Genomic DNA, 23162 nt, shown 5'->3' on the forward strand with positions numbered 1-23162 from the left:
CTCTCTTTTTCTCTCTCATATCAATAACCATATCCTTGTGTGAGGATTAAAAAAGAGGAACCACAGCTTCCTTCCCTCAGCATGCCCTTCAAGGACTCTGCCTGGGGAGCAAGAGCAGCTTCACAATAAATACCGTGCCTTGTATATGCTTGTTTGTATTGAACTTGCCATTCCATTTGCTATTGCTATTTAGCAAATTACCCCAAAACTTAGCTGTTGTTTTTTTAAATATATTTATTGATTATGCTATTACAGTTGTCCCATTTCCCCCCCTTCACTCCACTCCATCCTGCCCACCCCCTCCCTCCCACATTCCCCTCTATAGTTCATGTCCATGGGTCATACATATAAGTTCTTTGGCTTCTACATTTCCTATACTATTCTTACCCTCCCCCTGTCTATTTTCTACCTACCATTTATGCTACTCATTCTCTGTACCGTTCCCCCCTCTCTCTCACTCCCAATCCCCTGTTGATAACCCTCCATGTGATCTCCATTTCTGTGGTTCTGTTCCTGTTCTAGTTGTTGGCTTAGTTTGCTTTTGCTTTTGTTTTAGGTGTGGTTGTTAATAACTGTGAGTTTGCTGTCATTTTTACTGTTCATATTTTTGATCTTCTTTTTCTTAGATAAATCCCTTTAACATTTCATGTAATAAGGGCTTGTTGATGATGAACTGCTTTAACTTGACCTTATCTGAGAAGCACTTTATCTGCCCTTCCATTCTAAATCATAGCTTTGCTGGATATAGTAATCTTGGATGTAGGTCCTTGCCTTTCATGCCTTGGAATACTTCTTGCCAGCCCCTTCTTGCCTGTAAGGTCTCTTTGGAGAAATCAGCTGACAGTCTTCTGGGAACTCCTTTGTAGGTGACTGTGTCCTTTTCTCTTGCTGCTTCTAAGATTCCCTCCTTATCTTTAATCTTGGGTAATGTAATGATGATGTGCCTTGGTGTGTTTCTCCTTGGGTCCAGCTTCCATGGGACTCTGAGTTCCTGGACTTCCTGGAAGTCTATTTCCTTTGTCAGACTGGGGAAGTTCTCCTTCATTATTTGTTCAAATAAGTTTTCAATTTTTTGTTCTTCCTCTTCTCCTTCTGGCACCCCTATAATTCGGATGTTGGAACGTTTCAAGATGTCCTGGAGGTTCCTCAGCCTTTCCTCATTTTTTTTTGAATTCTTGTCTCTTCATTCTTTTCTGGTTGGATGTTTCTTTCTTCCTTCTGGTCCACACCATTGATTTGAGTCCCAGTTTCCTTCCCATCACTATTGGTTCCCCGTACATTTTCCTTTGTTTCTCTTAGCATAGCCTTCATTTTTCCATCTAATTTGCGACCAAATTCAACCAATTCTGTGAGCATCCTGATTACCAGTGTTTTGAACTGTGCATCTGGTAGGTTGGCTATCTCTTTGTTGCTTAGTTGTATTTTTTCTGGAGGTTTGATCTGTTCTTTCATTTGTGTCATTTTTTTTGTCTTGTCATGCCTGTTATGTAAAGGGGAGGAGCCTTAGGTGTTTAATGGAGTGGGGTAATGCTGGTCACTGCACTGTAATTAATGCTGTACGTGGGGGAGGGGCCGAGAGGGAGCAATGGCACCTGCTCCACTCTCTGTGGGGTTTCAGTCACTCCCTCAGCTACCCACAATCAAATTGGGACCCTCTGGTGCTGATTCCCGAGTGGGTGGGCTTGTTCACGCTCTAGGCCCCTGTGATTCTCTCCAATGAACTCTCCTGTGAGGCTGGGAATTTCTCCTGTTGCTGCCTCAACCCCCACAGGTGTTTTCAATCAGAGGTTTGAGGCTTTATTTCCCCGAGCTGGAGCCTTGGGTTGTGCAGTCTGTTTCACTCCCCCATCATTCCTCCTGGTTTGTCTATGTGTGAATGTGGGGCACGGGGTCTGCTAGCTGCAGCCTGGCCTGCCGCGTTCCACAATCTGCCACCTTGCTGGGTCCACCAGCCCTCGTCTTGCTGAGAGTCCTCTCCACCCTGGCTGCCTGTCTCTGCCCACCTACCGGTCTGGATTAATGTTTCTTCTTTATCTCCTTGGTTGTCGGGCTTCTATGGGGTTTGATTTTCTGTCAGTTCTGGTTGTTTTTTGTTTTTAAATTGTTGTTATCCTTCTTTTTGTTGTGTGAGGAGGCACAGTGTGTCTACCTACACCTCCATCTTGGCCGGAGGTCTCCCCAAAACTTAGTTGTTAAAACAGCCATGTTATTATGCTTGTGGGATTTGGTTGGTCAGGAATTTAGGCAGAGCACACCTGGGAAGACTTACTTCTGCAACCCAGTTTCTAAAGTTTTACCTGGAAAATTAGTGCTGGAAGTGACTCAACAGTTGAGGGTTGAAATTATCCACTGCTTCATTCTCATGTTTAGTGTCTGGGGTGGGATGGGAAGACTTGAGGACTAAGACAGCTAATCACAGCACTCACCCTGGCTCCTCCATGTGGCTGGTCTTCCTAACAACATAGCAGCTTCCACATATTTGAACTTACCGGACAGCTCAGGCTACAAGTGCCGGTATTGCAGTGAACCAGGTAGAAGCTGCATAGCCTTTTTGGATCCAGCCTTGGCAGTCACACAGCATCATTTCTGCTGTCATCTGTGCTCCAAGCAGTCACAAGCCCACTTAGGTTCAAAGGAAGGGAAATTAGCATCCACTCTCAATGAAGGGAGTGTCAAAGAATTTTAGAGCCATGTTTTAAAACCAACAAACTTGCAAATGGAGGAACACTTTCATTTGCCCTATAGAAAGTGGCATACACTTAAATGTAGTGTTTTCTTATCTGAGGTTGAAGATCTCCACCCAGATACGTGTACACGGGCCTGGCTGAGTGAAATTTTTAACTGAACTACCGACACAAGATTTAAACTCCAAATAGTAGATGTGTGGCAGTGATGGTGGTGGTGTGATGTGGTGTTATTAAAGAACTGTGGGCTGGCCTTTTCTGCACTATTATTCTCTCTTGCCTGACATGATATCCATTGCAATCTTGAGAGGAAAAACTTTAAAAATCATATAATTGCATCCTATTGGGGTAGGGCAGAAGGAATAGCTGAGAAGAAAGGACAAGAATATGAAAAAAGCGTGATTGTTTGCTGGTTCTTAAAGGAGATGGGGCTGCCACCAGGCTGAGGAAACCATGAGGCCAGGAGCAGGAGAAGACAATATTCAAAGGAGGCTTGGAATGAATTGAAAGAGAAAATACAATCTGCCAATAGCTAACAAGAGGTTATAGGGGGAAACTTTAGTTTGTGGGTGTGGGAGGAGGGAGAGGAATTAATACAACAGAGGCCATGGCTAACAATTAAATGAGGAAGAGGTTTAGTGACGCTTAGTAATGTCTAATGAACAGTGGTCTAGAGCATTGCTCCTGGTTTTGGGAAGCAGAATAGAAATTTCAAGGTTGACCATGAGACCAATATAAACAATAACCAATTTTCTGACACTGGAAGGGAGGAATCTGGTTACAAATATATAATGGGGTCATGATTTTGCAATGGATCATCCCCGAGACATAGAATTGGCCTCCCACACAACAACAGAAGCCCTCTAGAGGTGTAGTCGGCTCCTGTTGCCAGGGCCATTAACATTCTGAGAATTAACTAGGACCAAGTGGTTTCTGGATGTTGCATGCCTAGCTGGCTATAGCACATGGGCCCTTCAGTTTATTTAGAGCTTTTACACTTTTTATCTCACTTGCACTTACAAACTTATGAAGTAGGCAGAAAAGACATTATCATGCCCCCTTTTGGGATGAGAAAACTGGAACTGAGGAGTTTAAATGGCTTCTCCAAACTTGGCAGCAGCACAGACAGGATTGGAATTCAAGTCTCATGCTTCCTGGTATTGCTAGGGTCTCTGGCTTCTGCCCTGCTGCCTCCCATGCGGAGTCAGGAGCTCAGGTGTCCTGTAAGCTGGATGGCCCCCTATTTCGGTGACAGATGCCAGAAGGAAATGTTTGACTGCTTTTTGCAGCTGGAGTCCATTTCAACTTGAGTCTTCCTTCCATGTACACATACCTACTCCCACCCCCCCACACACAATGTTGCTGTTATAGTTGCAAGAGCAATTCAGTGGTTATAGGGGCCTGTACTCCATTTCTTTTTTATTGATCAGTTGTCTGTTGCTATGTAACAAACCACTTAAAACCTTAATGGCTTATTCTCCATGGCAGACCTGAGGATATGAGGATTTCTTTATGCCCCTGGGCCTCCCTTCTCTCTTTTGTCTCCAGAGGCCTCTGCAACATCTTACCCTGGTGGCTCAGTGAGTTTGTACTGCCAATTTCATGCAGCAAAAGTGGCCGAATGGTGGACCTGCTGGAGGAAGTGGAGCTGCAGATTGGAGATGGAGCATTTTCATTAATCAAACTTCTTTTTTAAAAAAATTATTTTATTGTTCTTCAGTTACAGTTGTCTGCATTTTCTCCCCACCCCAGCCAAACCCACATTCTTTCCCTGTTTCCATCCTCCCCCTTGGTTTTGTCTATGTGTCCTCTATAGTCCTTCCTGAAAACCCTTCACCCCACTGTCCCTTCCACCCTCCCCTCTGGCTATTGTTAGATTTCAATTTCTTGTTCTTCTTCTTCTCCTTCTGGTACCCCTATAATTCGGATGTTGGAACGTTTCAAGATGTCCTGGAGGTTCCTCAGCCTCTAATTTTTTTTTTAATTGTTGTTGTTCATTCTTTTCTGGTTGGATGTTTCTTTCTTCCTTCTGGTCCACACCACTGATTTGAGTCCCAGTTTCCTTCCCTTCACCGTTGGTTCCCTGTACATTTTCCTTTATTTCACTTCCCATAGCCTTCACTTTTTCCTCTATTTTGTGACTATACTCAACCATTTTTGTGAGCATCCTGATTACCAGTGTTTTGAACTCTGCATCTGATAGGTTGGCTATCTCTTTGTCGCTTAGTTGTTTTTCTGGAGTTTTGATCTATTCTTTCATTTGGGCTATATTTCTTTGTCTCAGTGCACCTGTTATGTAGTAAGGGGCAGAGCCTTAAGTATTCACCAGGGCAGGGCAACCCATGTCACTGCATTGTTGTACAGTCTGGATGAATGTTTCTTATTTAACTCCTTGGTTGTTGGACTTCCGTACAGTTCAATTTTTTGGCAGTTCTGGTTGTTTTTTGTTTTTAAATTTGTTGTTGTCCTTCTTTTGGTTGTGTGAGGAGGCAACATGTATCTACCTACACCTCCATCTTGGCCAGTCCCTGTATTCATTTTTTTTTTAAGATTTTATTTTTAGAGAGAGGTTAAGGGAGGGAGAAAGAGAGGGAGGGAAACATCAATGTGTGGTTGCCTCTCACTCACCCCATACTGGGGACCTGGCCCGCAACCCAGACATGTGCCCTGACTGGGAATCGAACTGGCGACCTTTTGCTTTGCAGTCCGGTGCTCAATCCACTGAGCCACACCACCCAGAGCACTATCTTCATTTCTTAACTACTGAGAAAGATGATTTTAAGGTTTAAGGGTGATACCTTTTCCTCTTCCATCTTTGGGTTCAGTTAAGAAATATATGCAAGCAATGGGAATTGGAGATCAAAATGACACCACTGTTGCTGGCAGCAGACAGAGCTTCCTGTTTCACCCCTCAGGACAGACTTGGAATGCCCACAGGAGAGGATCTGGGGTTGGCAGAGCAGGTCCACTCATCTGGCCAGACAAAAAGATAATTTTTGCCTCTCACCTTTCAATTCATGGCAGTCCAGACAGAAGGGTATAGCTTGAAACAGAGGAAGGGGAATCCAGGCTATGGTAGCTGTGGCTCCTTCTGCCCCTCAGCCCCAGTCAGTGAGGAGTGAGTGAATGGAATATTAGCTGGAAGCTTTCCCCCATTACTTTCTACTTTGACCCTTTTTTGTTTTGGCAGTTTTTGTATGCTTATGTTGTAAAAACTTTGTTGATGCATAATATAAATATAGAGAAGAACAATACATGTTCACAAATTAATAACATTTGTGTAATCAGAAAAATAACATTTCTGATCCATTTTCAAGGATCAGAAAATGACCAGATCCCTAGAAGTCATAGGGACTCTTTTATTTTTGGTCTGACTTCTTTTGCTCAAAATTATGAATGTGAGGGTCACCACGTTGTGTATAGATGTAGATTGTTAATTCTCACTGCTGTGTAGTATCCTCCTCTGTAAATACCTAATAGTTTATTGATACATTTTACCTGTTTATGGGCATGTGTATAGTTGCCAAATTTGGCTGATTAAAGACATTGTGATATGAAATTATTTTTAAAAATTCTAGCGTGTCTTTTGTGAAAATGTGCAGGTATTTTTGATTGATATATTCCTATAACTATCCTACCAATTTTTGATGCTGAAAACTATTTTCCAGAGTGGGACTGTTTGGCTCTCCTGCTGGCAGCATTATGAATATGTCAGTTGCCCACCATTTGCCTCCTAACACTTTGGAAAAGGCACAATTCTATACCCTGTTTGTATTGATGAGGGTGAAATACCAGGAGATGGAGAAAATGAGACCCCTAGCAATGAAAAGGGAAGAGCTTTTAAAATAATTTTTTAAATGCATCAACCAATCTTATTTTTGATGCATTTAAAAATTGCACACAATTAACAGATGGGGTCTTTTTAGGTGCACCAGCATCCTACAATCAGGAGAGTGATTTATGATCTAACTTTAGAAACTCAAGTCACTCTCAAAGTCTCCCCCAACTCTGTGGAGGAAGGCTTTTATAGACAAAAGTTTCCCTCCATGGAAATTGTGGTAAAGCACCAATTAATGGCTGTAGGAATGAAGTGGGAGTATTTCACTTTTCAGGTGCACCAACAATGTGCTCCTTAATTTGAAAATAGGGTACAGGGTGTTAGTAAGTGAAGAATAGTAATCACTCAACTTGACATACCTCCTTTGCATCAGAGGCAAGAGAAGGGATCCTCTCTGCTCCACTTATTCTGGCTTTGTTCTCACTTCTCTGAGAAAGGACCAGATGCTCTAATGAGGGGTAGCAGATACAAAATATCTGGAGATCAGGAGAAAACATGCTGACAGCTTTCCCCTGGAGAAGCCTGGGTTCCCTCCAAGCTCCTCAGAGCACATGATGTCCAGTACCCAGCAGCAAGTCTTATGTCCCTTTTTGCAAATGGTAGAAAGTGGTGCAAGGAAGCTAAAAAAACTCATTTGAGACAAGGGAAGCCAAATGTTCAGCTGAAAAAAATAGAAACCAAGAGCTCTGAGAAACTCATACAGCCTGAGAGGGTCCTATAACCTCTGAACCCTTTCATGTCTTTTTAGACAATTAGCTTTTTTTGAAAAAGGTTCCCCTTTCTCCCCACTAACAAGAGGGCTGCCACCTCTAATCTCCAGGTCATTGTAAAAAGATGGCATTTAACAGTGGAAATTGAAACTCTAATTGACTTCTCCCAAAGCAGAAAAACAAGTGCCCTCTATTCCTTCTCTTGGCCAGATGTTTGTAATTGTCTCCTTGGGATTCCACCTGGAGGAAACATAATATTTCCCTTGAATTGGTTTAGTTGCACACTCAAGATTTGTTTACACTGCATGGTGGAAGACATGGAGAGCCCCTCCAGACAGACAGAGGTTTTGGGAGGAGTGTTCTAGCTCATGTCAATAGACCCTGGGACGAAAACAGCTCCCAAATCTCTTGCAGTGCTACAGAGCTGGAGGTGAACCCTCCATTTCCTGATATGGGTGTTTGGAGATCTGTGATCATTTGGATTAGTGTGTTACTTGCTTTGTCTAATGGAATTTTATCAGAGACGAAGTGAGCAAGGTCTTGTACTTACTTGTGCAGGTAGTCTTGCTTTCTTGTGTTGTGGTCATCATCATGAGAAATACAAGGCTCAGGGAGCCTGATCATCAAGAAGGATGAGAGACACATGGAGCCTGGAGGCTGGCCCAGTCTAGGTCGGCCATTCCTTAGCCTCTTTGCAAACATGAAAGCAAAAAATTATTACATATTGTTGTGAGCTACTGAGTTTTGTGTGGTTTGTTGTGAAGTGCATTATATTATAGATGACTGATACAGGGCCATTGGAAGAATAGGTAGAGAGATTCTTGGTGTGTTATGGACAAAATTTGCAAAAATAACTCAGCTTTTGATAGTTGTATAGCAAGCACCTAGAAACTGTGAGAGAAACTAAATTGAACAGAGAGATTGTATTTCATATATTTAAAAAAGAATGGAGTGAACCACACTATGTGTTCTGAATGCCTGGTTGTCTGTTGATATCTTCCTCTTGTCAATGTAAGAAATTTTGTGTGTTTATTTGAGCCCAAACTGATGACAATTGCTGAGAAGCAAGACCTGAAATCCTCGGGGGAATGACAGTTTGCAGTTTACTTTATGCATGGGAATTAAGGAGGAAACCCAGGAAAATTATGTGAGAGTGGAGGAAAGCAAGGAGCGGAAGGGATTGTATTGCAAGATAGTTAACAAGATTATGTGCTTTCTTGAGGGTGGTTCTGCCTTTCAGGGGTCTGGAAAGGAGGATCACTTCTGACATTTCGAAGGTGTGGTAACCTAGATGTACAAGAAAAATAGAAAGGGCTTGTTTAAAAGCCCTTCCTTAAATTAATAGGCCAGGGTCATGACTACACACCATGACCTGACCAGTTAGGAATGATAAGATTACCCTGTGAGGTTACTTTCTGTTAGGTTTACTACAGCACCCCTTTTTCATCCACACTGTTAACTGGCATTAACTTTTATGAATCCTTTTCTAAAGGCTTCTTTCCCATCTTTTCTCCAGTCAGTATGTTGACTATGACTCAACTGTGGGATGGACTGTAAACACCCATATACCCACCACCTAGGTTTGAATGAATATTTTGCTGTATTTGTTTTGTTATATGTCTACCCATCCTTCTATCCATCTGTCTATTCATCTTACTTTTTGAGGAATTTCAAAATAAGTTCAGATATCAGTACACTTCACTCCTATGGTGAATTTTGACAAATGTATATACCCATCTCCCCTGAAAGTTTCTTCATGCCCCTTTCCAGTTAATCGCACTCTGTACCCCAGGGTAAAGATTATTTTTGATTTTTTTCCCATTACAGATTAGTTTTGCCCATTTTAGAACTTTATGTAAATGGAATTATACACTATGTACTCTTTTGTGTCTACCTGCTATTTGGCAAATTTTTGATATTTACTCATGTTGCTGTGCCTATCAGTAATGATCCTCATTTTTTTATGTTTATTGATTTTAGAGAGAGGAAGGGAGAGAGAGAAACATTGATGTGAGAGAGAAACATCAATTGGATGCCTGCTGTATGCACCCCAACTGGGGATCAAAACTGCAACCTAGCTCTGTTCCCTGAGTGGGAACTGAACCTTCAACTTTTTGGTGTATGGGATGACGCTCCAACCAACTGAGACACACTCAGGTCAGGGCAAAGATCCTCATTTTTAAGTGAATAATTAGACAAAATCTTTTCAGATTCTCTTAAAATTTTGGGTTTCTATAATACATATACAGTTACAGTAACCACTGTTAAATAATATACTTGAACAAATATCTTTCTGAAACAAGTATCTCTTCTGCGTGTCTGTCAGAGATTTTGCCCTTTGATTATCATGTGCCCCCTCCCCCTCCTGCCACACATACCCCTTTTAGAGTCTATAAATCTATTAAAACTGCTGAAGGAATTTATCCATATTTGTCCCATGGGCACAGTGCTTTTGATTTACTGATTTCAGCAAAATGTAGGGGCTGACTGATTAATTGTTTCTGACTTTTCTCCAAGAGATTCTTAGCAGTTTATCCTTCACAGGCCTCACAACAGTGTGTCCAAACTGTGGGTTTGGGGAATAATTGAAAGACTTAGGAAGTTGTCCCTACTTTGCTCTGGTTGGGCCACTAGAGTTCACAGCAGTGAGTGGGGAAAAAATGAAAGAAAATAAGAATAAAGCTACATTTTCCTCCACAATTGCTAAATGCCAATGCTCAGCCTATTGGACCACTTTATTCCTTAGACTTAGCTTAAAGTTTTAACTGGCTCTTTCTTAAAATCAAGGCCACGCTCATTGTGGCTCCTGACTCTGTTACATGCTAATTTAGCTAAGCTAGAACTACGCTTCCTAGAATTCCTTTCCCCACAGACTTCCACCCGGCAGGAGCCTTGAAAGGCAGCAGTGACACACCACTAGTCTTTCCACCCTGGAAATGTCTGTGTGTGAGCCTGGGTACTGTTGCAGCTAATGGGATGGTCCCAGATCCGCTGGCTTACCTGTGAGCCTTGGGCAGCATGCAACACCTCCTCCTGCCTTTCAGACTCATGGGTGGTGGGGGCCTGCAGCAAGGTCAGCTACCCTGGACCACTGTCAGCTTCCCTGACTTTTGGGCCAGGCTGTCTGTCCTGCCAGCCCAGCACTAGAACTATGTAACCAGCTACCTCCCACAAATGTGTAAGGTCAAATCCCTATAATAAATGCCATATTTGATGTCATTCTTAACGCTGTCTCTGTCATTGCCTGAGTGAGCACACTCAATGATAAACATTTCTCACTATATAGGACATGCAGTATTCACTTTTGCTTTTTCTCTGTAATACCCTGATTTGATTCCACCACCCAAACTTCACCATGCAGCCAGGAGATTCAGGAAAAGCTGGCCAAGCCCCGTATCAAAGATGGCTTGATGAACCTAAGCCAGTCCTGGTATGGTTAATGGACCCAGACATGTCCAGTGAGATGGGAAAGTAGCTGAAGGACTTCTGGAGAATAGGCACTTTGGAGAAAGAGATATGTACAGGAGAAAATGACAGTTTTGGCTTCCGGCCAAGATGGAGGCATAGGCAGACACACTGTGCCTCCTTGCACAACCCAAAGAAGGACAACAACAATTTAAAAACAAAGACCAACCAAAACTGACAGAAAATTGAACTGCATGGAAGTCCAACAACCAAGGAAATAAAGAAGAAACATCCATCCAGACCGGTAGGAGGGGCGGAGACAGGCAGCCAGGGTGGAGAGGACTTGTGGCAATGTGGCGGTCGACCCAGAGAGGTGGCGCATTGTGGAACATGGCAGGCCAGGCTGCAGCTAGCAGACCCTGTGGCCCCACATTCACGCATAGATAAACCGGGAGGAATAGTGGGGGAGTGAAACAGACTGTGCAACCTAGGGCTCCAGCTCAGGGAAATAAAGCCTCAAAACTCTGATTGAAAACACCCGTGGGGTTGAGGCAGCAGCAGGAAAAACTCCCAGCCTCACAGGCGAGTTCGTTGTAGAGACCCACAGGGGCCTAGAACGTGCACAAGCCGACCCACTCAGGAATCAGCACCAGAGGGTCTCAATTTGATTGTGGGTAGCTGAGGGAGTGATCGAAACCCTGCAGAGAGTGGAGCAGGTGCCATTGCTCCCGCTTGGCCCCTCCCCCACATACAGCATCACAGCACAGCAACCAGCATTACCCTGCCCTGGTGAACACCTAAGGCTCCACTGCTTTACAAAACAGGCAAGGTGAGACAAAAAAAAAAAAAAAAAAAAAAAAGGCCCAAATGAAAGAACAGATTGAAGCTCCAGAAAAAATACAACTAAGTGACGAAGAGATAGCCAACCTATCGGATGCACAGTTCAAAGCACTGGTAATCAGGATGCTCCCAGAATTGGTTGAATTTGGTCACAAATGAGATGAAAAAATGAAGGCTATGCTAAGAGAAACAAAGTAAAATGTACAGGGAACCAATAGTGATGCGAAGGAAACTGGGACTCAAATCAATGGTGTGGACCAGAAGGAAGAAAGAAACATCCAACCAGAAAAGAATGAAGAGACAAGAATTCAAAAAAATGAGGAAAGGCTTAGGAACCTCCAGGACATCTTTAAATGTTTCAACATCCGAATTATAGGGGTGCCAGAAAGAGAAGAGGAAGAACAAGAAATTGAAAACTTATTTGAACAAATAATGAAGGAGAACTTCCCCAATCTGGCAAAAGAAATAGACTTCCAGGAAGTCCAGGAAGCTCAGAGAGTCCCGAAGAAGCTGGACCCAAGGAGGAATACACCAAGGCACATCATCACTACATTACCCAAGATTTAGCAGAAGGAGAGAATCTTAGAAGCAGCAAAGGATAAGGACACAGTTACCTACAAAGGAGTTCCCAGAAGACTGTCAGCTGATTTCTCCAAAGAGACCTTACAGGCAAGAAGGGGCTGGCAAGAAGTATTCCAAGTCATGAAAGGCAAGGACCTACATCTAAGATTACTCTATCCAGCAAAGCTATCATTTAGAATGGAAGGGCAGGTAAAGTGCTTCTCAGATAAGGGCAAGTGAAAGGAGTTCATCATCACCAAGCCATTATTATATGAAATGTTAAAGGGATTTATCTAAGAAAAAGAAGATCAAAAATATGAACAGTAAAAATGACAGCAAACTCACAGTTATTAACAACCACGCCTAAAACAAAAACAAAAGCAAACTAAGCAAACAACTAGAACAGGAACAAAACCACAGAAATGGAGATTACGCAGAGGGTTATCAATAGGGGAGTGGGGGGAAAGGTACAGAGGTAGCATAAATGGTAAGTAAAAAATAGACTGGGGGAGGGTAAGAATGGTATAGGAAATGTAGAAGCCAAAGAACTTATAAGTATGACCCTTGGACATGAACTATAGGGCGGAATGTGGGAGGGAGGGGGTGGGCAGGAGGAAGTGGAGTGAAGGGGGGGAAATGGGACAACTGTAATAGCATAATCAATAAATATATTAAAAATAAAAGAAAATGACAGTTTTTGTTGCTGTATGATTTGTTGCTCCTAACTTACTGCTAACAGAAGGGACCCTGGACGTAGAAGAATGTGCCACAGGAATATAGAAGGAAGGATCTTAGATCCTTGAAGACTTATTGAGCTGCTCAAGGAACAAACCCTGGAACAGCAGCCAATTTGTCTGTTTGCCTGGAACTTTCCATGGTTTTAGCGCCAAAACTCCTGTGTTTGGGGAAACTGCTCATTCCTGAGCATGCCCGATGGTTGGCCGTTGTACTCCTGCCCCAGAATTTTGATGGAAGGTAATTCCCTTTACGTTTAAGCCACAGCTGTGCCTGTTTTTGGTGCTTTCCATTGAAAGCATTCTCAGTGGTACTGGCAGTAAAGAATGTGCCTTTCATTTCTGATATCATTTATAAAAGAGGGATTCTAAAAAATGTTTTGAGCAATATTAACATCAGTTTCATTATGGGCTGACATAACTTATACGTTTTGCCCAATTTAAAAAAGTTATCTATAGGCATGGCTATAAGGAAAGATAAATATAACTGTTCTGTTTTAGGTATTTGCTTGTCTTTGGTCCTTTGTTTAGCTTTGTCTTAAAATAGGAGTCCCCTCTCATGGGCCCGGAGGGAAGGGGTAATCTCTGTTCCATATTTAAAAGTCTCACATAAGTTACTGGGATTTTCAGACTTGTTTGCACATAAATCTGGTGTGGTTCAGTGATTTTTCCAGAAAGAAAGGGTTTCTTGACTTGACATAGTCTTCCTGTGGGTGTAGTAGATTAAGTACATTATTGATCTTTGCCCTTTCCTGTATCTATACCTGTCTTAGCTCAGGCAGCTTTAACAAAAATACCATGAACTGGATGGCTTATACACAACAGAAAATTATTTCTCAGTCCTGGAGGCTGGAAGTCCAAAATTAGGGTGATAGCAAATTCAGGTTTTGGTGTGAGTCCTATTCCAGGTTGCAGGCTGTTGAGTTCTCCTTGTATCCTCACATGGCAGAGATCCAAGAGGGGACGCAAGCTCTCTCATGACTTTTATGAGGGGATTCATGAAGGCTCTACCCTATGACTTCATATCATCCTAATTGCCTTTCAAAGGCCCCACTTTCTAATACCATCACATGGGGGTTGGCTGAGGGTTTCAACATATGAATTTGGTGATTATATTCAATCTATTCTACCCCTGGTTCCCCCAAATTCATGTCCTCATATGCATAATACATTAATTTCATTCCATCACTTCCCCCACCCCCACCCCATCTTAACTTGTTCCAGCAACAACCCTAAAGTCTAAAGTCCAAAGTCTTATCTAAATATCATATAAATCAGATGTGGGCGAGACTTGGTATGATTAAGTTATCCTAAGTCAGCTGTGAACCTGTGGAAAACAAACAAGTTATATGCTTTTGAAATACAATTGTGGGACAGGCATAGGTTAGATATTTTCATTGCAAAAGGGGGAAACAGGGAAGAAAGTAGATATGGATCCCAAGCAAACCCAATACAGCAAGGCAAGTTTTATGAGATTATCATGCTGAAGCTTAATACTCTGGCTTCATGCTCTGCCCGTCAGACCCCTAGGGCCCAGTTTAGACCTGTTTGGGCAGAGGTGTTGCCAGTTGGGAACCACCTTGCCTGGTTTCAGAAGCTGTAACCCCCCATGGCTAAGGTTGAGTCAGAGACCTTGGGACCATAAGCCACTAAGGAGACAAAGCTTATCTCCCTGGCAGGGGTACCACCTTTGCCCACTTTACTTTACCATGCTTGGCCCTGAGCCTGACCAGTTAGCCAATGATGGGTAAGATTCCTCAAGGGAGGGATGACCTAAGACAGGCATGGTCACAAAGAAGCCCTCAGGGAAGGACTTGAGGGGATATAGAAAAAGGGGGTGATGGACCCTCGCCCTTGCCCCTATCTGCAAGAAGCCTCCTATCTCTTGGCTGCCTTACTTCCCATGCCTGACTTAAGCCTGAAACAATGACAGAGGGCGGTACAATCCTGTGCTGGAAAGGGCGGATCCCTGGAGCAATCAGGCCTAAGAAAGAATACATAAAACCCTGTGAAACCTGCTTTGCTAAGAATGTCCTCAATTTTCTGATAAGGGTACGAGCGTGAAAGGAGCTTGTTTCCCAAAGTTTTATAGCCCTTTAGCTAACTGACCCTGACTCAGAATAAGCCCTCAGAGTTCTTTGTATGTTATCTATTGTTTGATCCTTACTGCCTGACAATGATTGATGAGCTTTACCTGTATTCCTGTGCAAAATGAACCCAATTAAAGCCTACTGAGGAAAAGGCTCTTGGTCCTTCACCTTTGAGAGATTGGCCACCTTTCCTCCCCAAGCAGATCATGTCTTGGTAGACTTATTTTCATCCGTGGCAGCCGGGGGGGGCCCTGTGGGCAGAGTACCCCCACAGTTGCCCCCAGAATTCTATGAGGCAGGATCTTGCCCCCAGGACTGCTGGGTGGCCCTGACCCCAGAGTTTTGGGAAGATGCCCTCTGGCCTGTTGAAGGCAAGGCAATTATACTTTTGAAACTAAGTAGGGAAAGTGTCCATCAATACGTGAGTGGATAAAACATGTATGGGACATTTACACAGTGGAATTCCACTCAGCTGTAAAAAAGAAAATTTTACCCTTTGCAACAGCACAGATGGACTAGAAAATACGCTAAATGAAATAAGCCAGTCAGAGAAAAACAAATACCATATGATTTCACTCATATGTGGAATCTAACGAACAAACTGAATTAACAAGCAAAATAGAGACAGACTCATAGATGGAGAACAGATGACAGCTAGTATGGGGCAGGGCAGGGAGTGGAGGAATTGATCAAAAAGAAAAAAGGACTCATGGACATGGACAGCAGTGTGGTGATTGCTGGGGGGAGGGGAGTATAAGGGGACTAAATGGTAATGGAAAGAATATAATAAAGGTTAAAAAAAGAAACTAAGGAGGGGGTCTTGGTGACCTCTGAATTGCCTTCAAGATGATTCTTCCCTAGTCTTGAAGAATGAACATGTTCACAGCCAAATAGTTCTATAATTCTGTCCTATAAAATCCAGAAGTCTTTCATTCCTTCCCATCTCCTTCCCTTTAAGTTCAAATTGGCAGTTTTCTTTCTGGGGTGTCTGATTAAGTCCATGTGTACTTCACACTCATACTAATTTCTCTGTCAGTGATTGCTTGGCCAGACCCTTAGTGTACTCATTTGTTTGCAATGTGGACAGGCTGAGAAATTTCCAACTCTTTAAGGTCTGCTTGCTTTTTGCTTAAAAATTCTGTATTCAAGTCATTTCTCTCTTCTCAGATTTTACTATAAGCAGTCAGGAAGAGCCAAGTTCACTTTCAACACTTTGCTTAGAGATCACTTCAGCTGGATATCCAATTTTATCACTCTCAAGTTCTGCCTTCCACAAAGCACTATAACACGAACACAATCAAGTTCTTTGCCACTTTATTTTTTAAATTTTTATTGTTATTCATTACAGTTGTCTAAATTTTCTTGCCATCCTTCCACCCCACCAAAGCTGAACCCACCTCCCTCCCCCTGCCTCCACCCTCCTCCTTGATTTTGTCCATGTGTCCTTTATAGTAGTTCCTGTAATCCCCTCTCCCCACTATCCCCTCCCCACTCCCCTCTGGCTATTGTTAGATTGTTCTTAACTTCAATGTCTCTGGTTATATTTTGTTTGCTTTTTTCTTCTATTGCTTATGTTCCAGTTAAAGGTGAGATCATATGGTATTTGTCCCTCACTGCCTGGCTTATTTCACTTAGCATAAGGCTCTCCAGTTCCATCCATGCTGTTGCAAAGGGTATAAGCTCCTTCTTTCTCTCTGCTGAGTAGAATTCCATTGTGTAAACATACCATAGTTTTTGGACCCACTCATTTGCTGATGGGCATTTAGGTGGCTTCCAGTACTTGGCTATTGTAAATTGTGCTCCTATGAACATTGGGGTGCATAGGTTCTTTTGGATTGGTGTTTCAGGGTTCTTAGGGTATAATCCCAGCAGCAGAATTGCTGGGTCAAAGGGCAGTTCCATTTTTAGTGTTCTGAGGAAATTCCATACTGTTTTCCACAGTGGCCTCACCAGTCTGCATTCCCACCAACAGTGCACTAGGGTTCCCTATTCTCTGCATCCTCTCCAACATTTGTTTGCTGATTTGTTTATGTTGGCCACTCTGACTGGTGTGAGAAGGTACCTTATGTGGTTTTAATTTGGATCTCTCTGATGGCTAGTGATGCTGAGCATCTTTTCATATGTCTCTGGGCCCTTGGTATGTCTTCCTTGGAGAAGTGTCTGTTCAAGTCCTTTGCCCATATTTTAGTTGGGTTCTTTGTCTTCCTGGAGTGGAGTTGTGTGAGATCTTTATGTATATTGGAGATCAGACCCTTGTCTGAGGTATCATTGGCAAATATGTTTTCCCATACTGTTGGTTCTCTTTGTAATTTGGTGCTGTTTTCTTTAGCCATGCAGAAGCTTTTTATTTTGATGAGGTCCCATTTGTTTATTCTTTCCTTTATGTCCCATGCTTTAGGGGACATGTCTGTGAGGATGTTGCTGCATGGAATGTCTGAGATTTTCCTGCCGGTGTTTTCCTCTAGGACTTTTATGGTGTTACGACTTATATTTAAGCCTTTATCCACCTTGAATTTATTTTTGTGTATGGTGTAAGTTGGTGATTGAGTTTCATTTTCTTGCACGTAGCTGTCCAGACCTCCCAACACCATTTGCTGAAGAGGCTATTTTTGCTCTATTTTATGCTCCTGCCTCCTTTGTCAAATATTAATAGACCATAGAGACTTGGGTTTATTTCTGGGCTCTCTGTTCTTACCCATTGGTCTATGTGCCTATTTTTATGCCAGTACCAGGCTGTTTTGATGACAGTGGCCTTGGAATACAGTTTGATATCAGGCATTGTGATCCCTCCTGCTTTGTTCTTCTTTCTCAAAATTGCTGCAGCTATTCGGGGTCATTTATGGTTCCATATAAATTTCTGAAAGGTTTGTTCTATATCTGTGAAATGTATCATGGGTACTTTAATAGGGATTGCATTGAATCTATAGATTGCTTTGGGTATTATGACCATTTTGATGATATGAATTCTTCCAATCCATGAGCATGGTACATGCTTCCATTTGTTTGTGTCTTCCTTTTTTTTTTTTTATAATTTTTTTTAGGTTGCTTATTTTTTTTTAATTTTAATTTTGTATTGTTATTCAATTATAGTTGTGTGCCTTTTCTCCCCATCCCTCTACCCCACCCCAGCTGAAACCCCCTCCCTCCCCCACCTCCACCCTCCCCCTTGATTTTGTCCATGTGTCCTTTATAGTAGTTCTTGTAATCCCCTCTCCTCACTGTCCCCTCCCCACTCCCCCCTGACCATTGTTAGATTGTTCTTAACTTCAATGTCTCTGGTTATATTTTGTTTCCTTTTTTCTTCTATTTATTATGTTCCAGTTAAAGGTGAGATCATATGGTATTTGTCCCTCACTGCCTGGCTTATCTCATAATATTTTAAGTAAATTTATGATTTTGTGTTGGGCCACAATCACAGCCATCTTGAGCCACATGCAGCCCATGGGCTGCAGCTTGGACACACTTGGTACAGAGGTAGGGATCACCAATTGGTGATATTTCTCTTCACCTGAAAATCATTCAACATCTTTGCTCATCTTTTTTTAAAAATTGAGGTGTAATTGACATATAACATTATTAGTTTCAGGTGTAGAACATAATGATTTGATATTTGTATACGTTACGAAATGATCATTACAATAAGTCTATATAACATTCATTAGTATACACAGTTACAAAAAATTTTGTATGTGATGATTCACGTAGTTTTAATTTGCATGTCCCCAGTGACTAATGTGCACAGGAGCCATTCACACTGGGAATCCCTTTAAGGGAAGAAAAACCTACTTATAAAAGATAGAAACATGAAGGCAACAGGTATGGACAATGGAGCTGTGTTTCCCTCTGATATGCTGATGTAGGAATGGCAGCCTAGTTTGGGACCTATCTGAATAATTCAGAAGGAACAACCCCTCCTTTGAGTGGGGGAGCAGATATGAGTGGCGATGGGGCCCAGTTCTGGGCCAGTTGCTCACAGTGAATTTACTAGGGAGTTGTCTACCTCTTCACTTTAAATTTTCTATGCAGATGTTCATATCTGTTGTTTTCAGAGTAGACTTGGTTTTGGAGACCACTTGGTTTTGTTTAACTTCTCCATGTTGATAATACCACCTCACGCATTATATACCAAAGAAAATATGCCAAAGCCTTTTTATTCTCTGCATTCCTCCAAGACAGAACAAAGCCAGCAGCAACTCCATTTAATGTATCTTCCCTTACATATAAGAGCAGTATGATTGAGAATGGATGCATGGGAGCTTTATGAAACTCCCAATGACCAAATCTGGGACAATTTGCAAGAAAATAAATAATGATAAAAATACATTATGACCCACAGAATAAAATATCTACAAGTTCATATTGAAATAAATACATAATTGAACAAATAAAGAAACAGGGGAGAAGGGACAGAGCTTCCTTACAGCACAATTCCGATTGTTAAAACTGAGGGGAGTGATCAGAATAGAAAATGACCATTTAGCACATATCACACCGAGGGACCATGGGTGGATGCAGAAAGGACGGGGCTGAAATATGACATGAAACAGGATATTTGCAAAGTCTCAAAGTATCTCCCCATAAGATAATTCTTCGTTACAAGGGAAAAACAGTAACTGCAGTGGAGAAACCTAGCAGTGATCAAGGTCAACATAACCAGCAATGGGACATACACCATATACCCCTGATATAATGCACTGAGAACAGTACAAGAGCAATCCTGTGATATCCCCTCTATAAAACTTCATCCTAATCATGACAAAGCATCAAGCAGACTAACAGTGGGTTCTAGAGTCATTCCACCTCTGTTCAAACCTTGCTACCCTATTTACTAGCTGTGTGACTTTCAGCATATCACTTCATCTCCCCTTACCTCAGTTTTCTTATTTGTAAAATAGAGATAAAAAGTAGTACCTACCTCAAGGTGCTGTAATAAGGATTAAAAATATTAATACATGTATAGTGCCTAGAACAGTGCTAAAGTAAGGACTATATTGTTACCTGCAACTATCATGTAAGACCGGCAGAATCTTCTGCTCATCTTAGAGATATGTCTTTTTAAAATTTTTCCTCCCTATCACTGTGCTGGAAGCTTTCCGATTGATGCAGGTCTGCACTGATTCCTTCTCCAACCTGCTATTTGGCTCTAAAAGCATGTCCCCTCCACCAGCCACCAGGTCAAGCCAAATCCAGCACTACGATCTGTTGCTTAAGAATCATCTACCTTTGTCCACAACTGCAATTTACAATAGCCAAGTGCTGGAAGCAACCTAAGTGCCCATCAGCAAATGAGTGGGTCAAAAATCTATGTATCTACATTTACACAATGGAATGCTATGCAGTAGAAAGAAAGAAGGGGCTCCTACCCTTTGCAACAGCATGAATGGGTCTGGAGAGCATTATACTAAGTGAAATAAGCCAGGTGGTGAAAGACAAATACTGTATGATCTCACCTGTAAGTGTAACCTAATCAAAAAAACAAATAAGCAAGCAAAACATAGCCAGAGACATTGAAATTCAGAACAAGCTGACAGTAACCAGAGGGGAGATGGGAGGGGATAATGGGGGGAAAGGGGAGAAGGGATTTCAGGAACAACTATAAAGGACCCATGGACAAAGCTGAAGGGGGAAGGATTGAGGGTGATAGGTGGGGGTGGGTGGGGTGGGGAGAAAGTGGTGGTGGGAAAATGGAGACAACTCTACTTGAACAACAACAACAACAATCAATCAATCAATAAAATGAAAGAGAAAGAATCATCTACTTTTGAAGGAATCAGAATAACTGCTCTCTCAGTTAGGATTGCTACTGAGAGATGCCTGCATTGGAAAGATAGAGCTCATGTCACCAAAGGACCTTCTTGAGCCAGTTTCCCTTATTTCCTCCATGGGGTCCAGAACTTTCTGGGCTTGTGAGACCAATAGCTCTGATTGGTTTGGGGGGTGGTGGTGTGGATCTGCCTCACAATTACCTGTTTGAGGCCTCACTCCATGTCACATTTTAGCATCTGTTTAGCCAATAAGACTGCAGCACATATACCAGCCTCATTCCCTGTTTGGGCCTTACCTTTGATGTCACAATCTGACCTGAAGATACTAATCAGGCCACAGTGGCTTACTAACCAGATGGCAAGGTCAAGAGGACCAGCACAGTAAGATGTGGAAGAGAACTGACCATCAACCCAAAATCAAAGCAGGGGATGGACCTCAGGCATGTCAGTGCAAGGAAATGGGCTCAGCTTGGGAAACTGCCATGCCACACCCTCTAGAGCTTTCAGAATTCCAGAGCTTCCAGGTGTTTGAGGACATTAGATATTATGTCAAAGAAGTGGGGGCCCAGCTTGTAAAGAAAGTCAATGCCATCTTTCAGCTGGACATCACCAAAGATGGGAAGATCATTCTGCAGTGGACCATTGATCTGAAGAATGGTTCTGGGGACATGTATCCAGGATCTGCCAGGCTCCCAGCAGATACTGTCTTCACAATCCCAGAACCTGTCTTTATGGAGTTGGTTTTGGGCAAAATAAACCCTCAGAAGGCTTTCCTTGCCGGCAAGTTCAAAGTGAGCGGCAAAGTTCTGCTTGGCCGGAAGTTGGAGAGGGTGTTCAAAGACTGGGCTAAATGTTAAGCATGCAAAATACCAAGGAAATGATGAGAACCTCCTTTGGTTATAATGTGGAGCAGAAATCATGCTTAAGCTGAAGATTAAAACAAAAAGTATCCCATATTTTTACTCAAATTCTTCCTATTCAAGTTTGATTATTTTTCCTGCTAATGTGTACATTTCCAGCGATGGTTGTAGAGCAGTAAAGAGTATTGGAGTGGTGTATCACCTAAAATCTTTTTCTTTTCTTAGATTTATTTATACTGAAATATAATAGGGTGAAATCTGCGTGTAGAGAAATGCGGTGGTTTTAACAGTTGGATTTAAATGGCTTATTGACTGAGTTCCTGCCTGATTCCTAGTTTTTCTTAGATTGGTGCTTTTGGGAAATAGTGATGACTGTCAGTAAATTTTCATTCCAGTTGGTAACTTGATTCTCTGAGGAGACTAACAGAGGTGCAAGAAAGTGGACTGCACAGTGATGTGGGTGGAACAGGCAGTAGAAGTGATAGTGTATTATGACTTCTGATGGATTCAATTTTGAGTGAGCCTAAGGACCTGAAAGGTGTTTTAGGCCACTGTTTCTTAAACTGGAGCATACATCAGATCACCTGCAGGTGGTGAAAGCCCAGAGTGCTGGGCCCCAACTGGATATTTAACTCTGTAGGTTTGGGCTGGGGAGAATGTGCCTTTCTAGTAAGTTCCCACGTGATGTTGATGGGAGCATCCTTGAAGAAGCTTGCTCTGGTTCATTCTGCAGTTTTCAGTATTGATCATAATAACTGTCTTATTCTAGACCAGTGAGATGTTGTCCTTTTTAAAGGATCTCCTGGAGACAGATTATATAAGAGACAGATTATTATAAGAGACAGAGCCCTCTTATGGGCCATTTCTGAAGTGTCAGGAGCTTGTGCAGTGAACATTTACAAAATTGAAGGTCAACCTGGGAGATTCTCCCCTCTAGAAGCCCTTTTCCTGCATTGGGAGGACTGGAAGGAAGCTGGCTGCCTGATGTAACCTCCTCATCGGTGAGTATGAGTATTACATGTTCCTGTGTGATCCATGTGTACTTTTATTTGGTAGGCTAAATATACACAGTGTGGACGCTCTAAAACCCACAAGGAAGTGTTATTAAATTGACCATGCTCAAACACATGCTTACCTAATGATCCAGTTATTCCATTCTTAAGTATTTTCCCCAAGAGGAAAGAAAGCATATGTACAACTACAAAAGTCTGTATGTGCATGTTCATAGCTGTCATAGTGCCAAACTGGGAATAAACCAAATGTCCATCAACAGGTGAATGAATGAACAAATTTTGGTATGTTAGACCATGGAATACTGCTCAGCAATAAGAAGGAATGAATTATTGATATATGCACAATAGCACAATTGAGTATCAAAATAATTATGCTGAAAGAAGCCAGAGAAAACCAAGTACATACAATATGATTCTATTTATGTAACATACTAGAAAAGGCAAACCCTAGTGACAGAAAGATCAGTGGCTGCCAAGATATGGAAATGGGGAGTGGGGAGGGAAGGCGTGTTTACAATGGCCATGAGGAATCTTGAGGTGATGGGTTGATTCATTATCTTGATTGTGGTGATGGATTCACAGGTATATATATGTGTATATATATATATCAAACAGCAAATTGTACACTATATATACCTATGCAATTTATTGTGTCAATATAA

General features: G+C 42.1%; 1 protein-coding gene across 1 annotated transcript; it reads left to right on the plus strand.

Moving 5' to 3' along the window:
- Window positions 1-20929: 20929 nt before the first annotated feature.
- Window positions 20930-21595, plus strand: SCP2D1 (SCP2 sterol binding domain containing 1). Its single transcript, XM_024559889.1, has one exon. It carries the CDS (start codon window positions 21014-21016, stop codon window positions 21482-21484), a length of 471 nt encoding a protein of 156 aa, XP_024415657.1. The 5' UTR covers window positions 20930-21013; the 3' UTR covers window positions 21485-21595.
- Window positions 21596-23162: the final 1567 nt, after the last annotated feature.

Source organism: Desmodus rotundus, chromosome 6 (genome assembly GCF_022682495.2).
Source record: "Desmodus rotundus isolate HL8 chromosome 6, HLdesRot8A.1, whole genome shotgun sequence".
Classification (NCBI taxonomy): domain Eukaryota; kingdom Metazoa; phylum Chordata; class Mammalia; order Chiroptera; family Phyllostomidae; genus Desmodus; species Desmodus rotundus.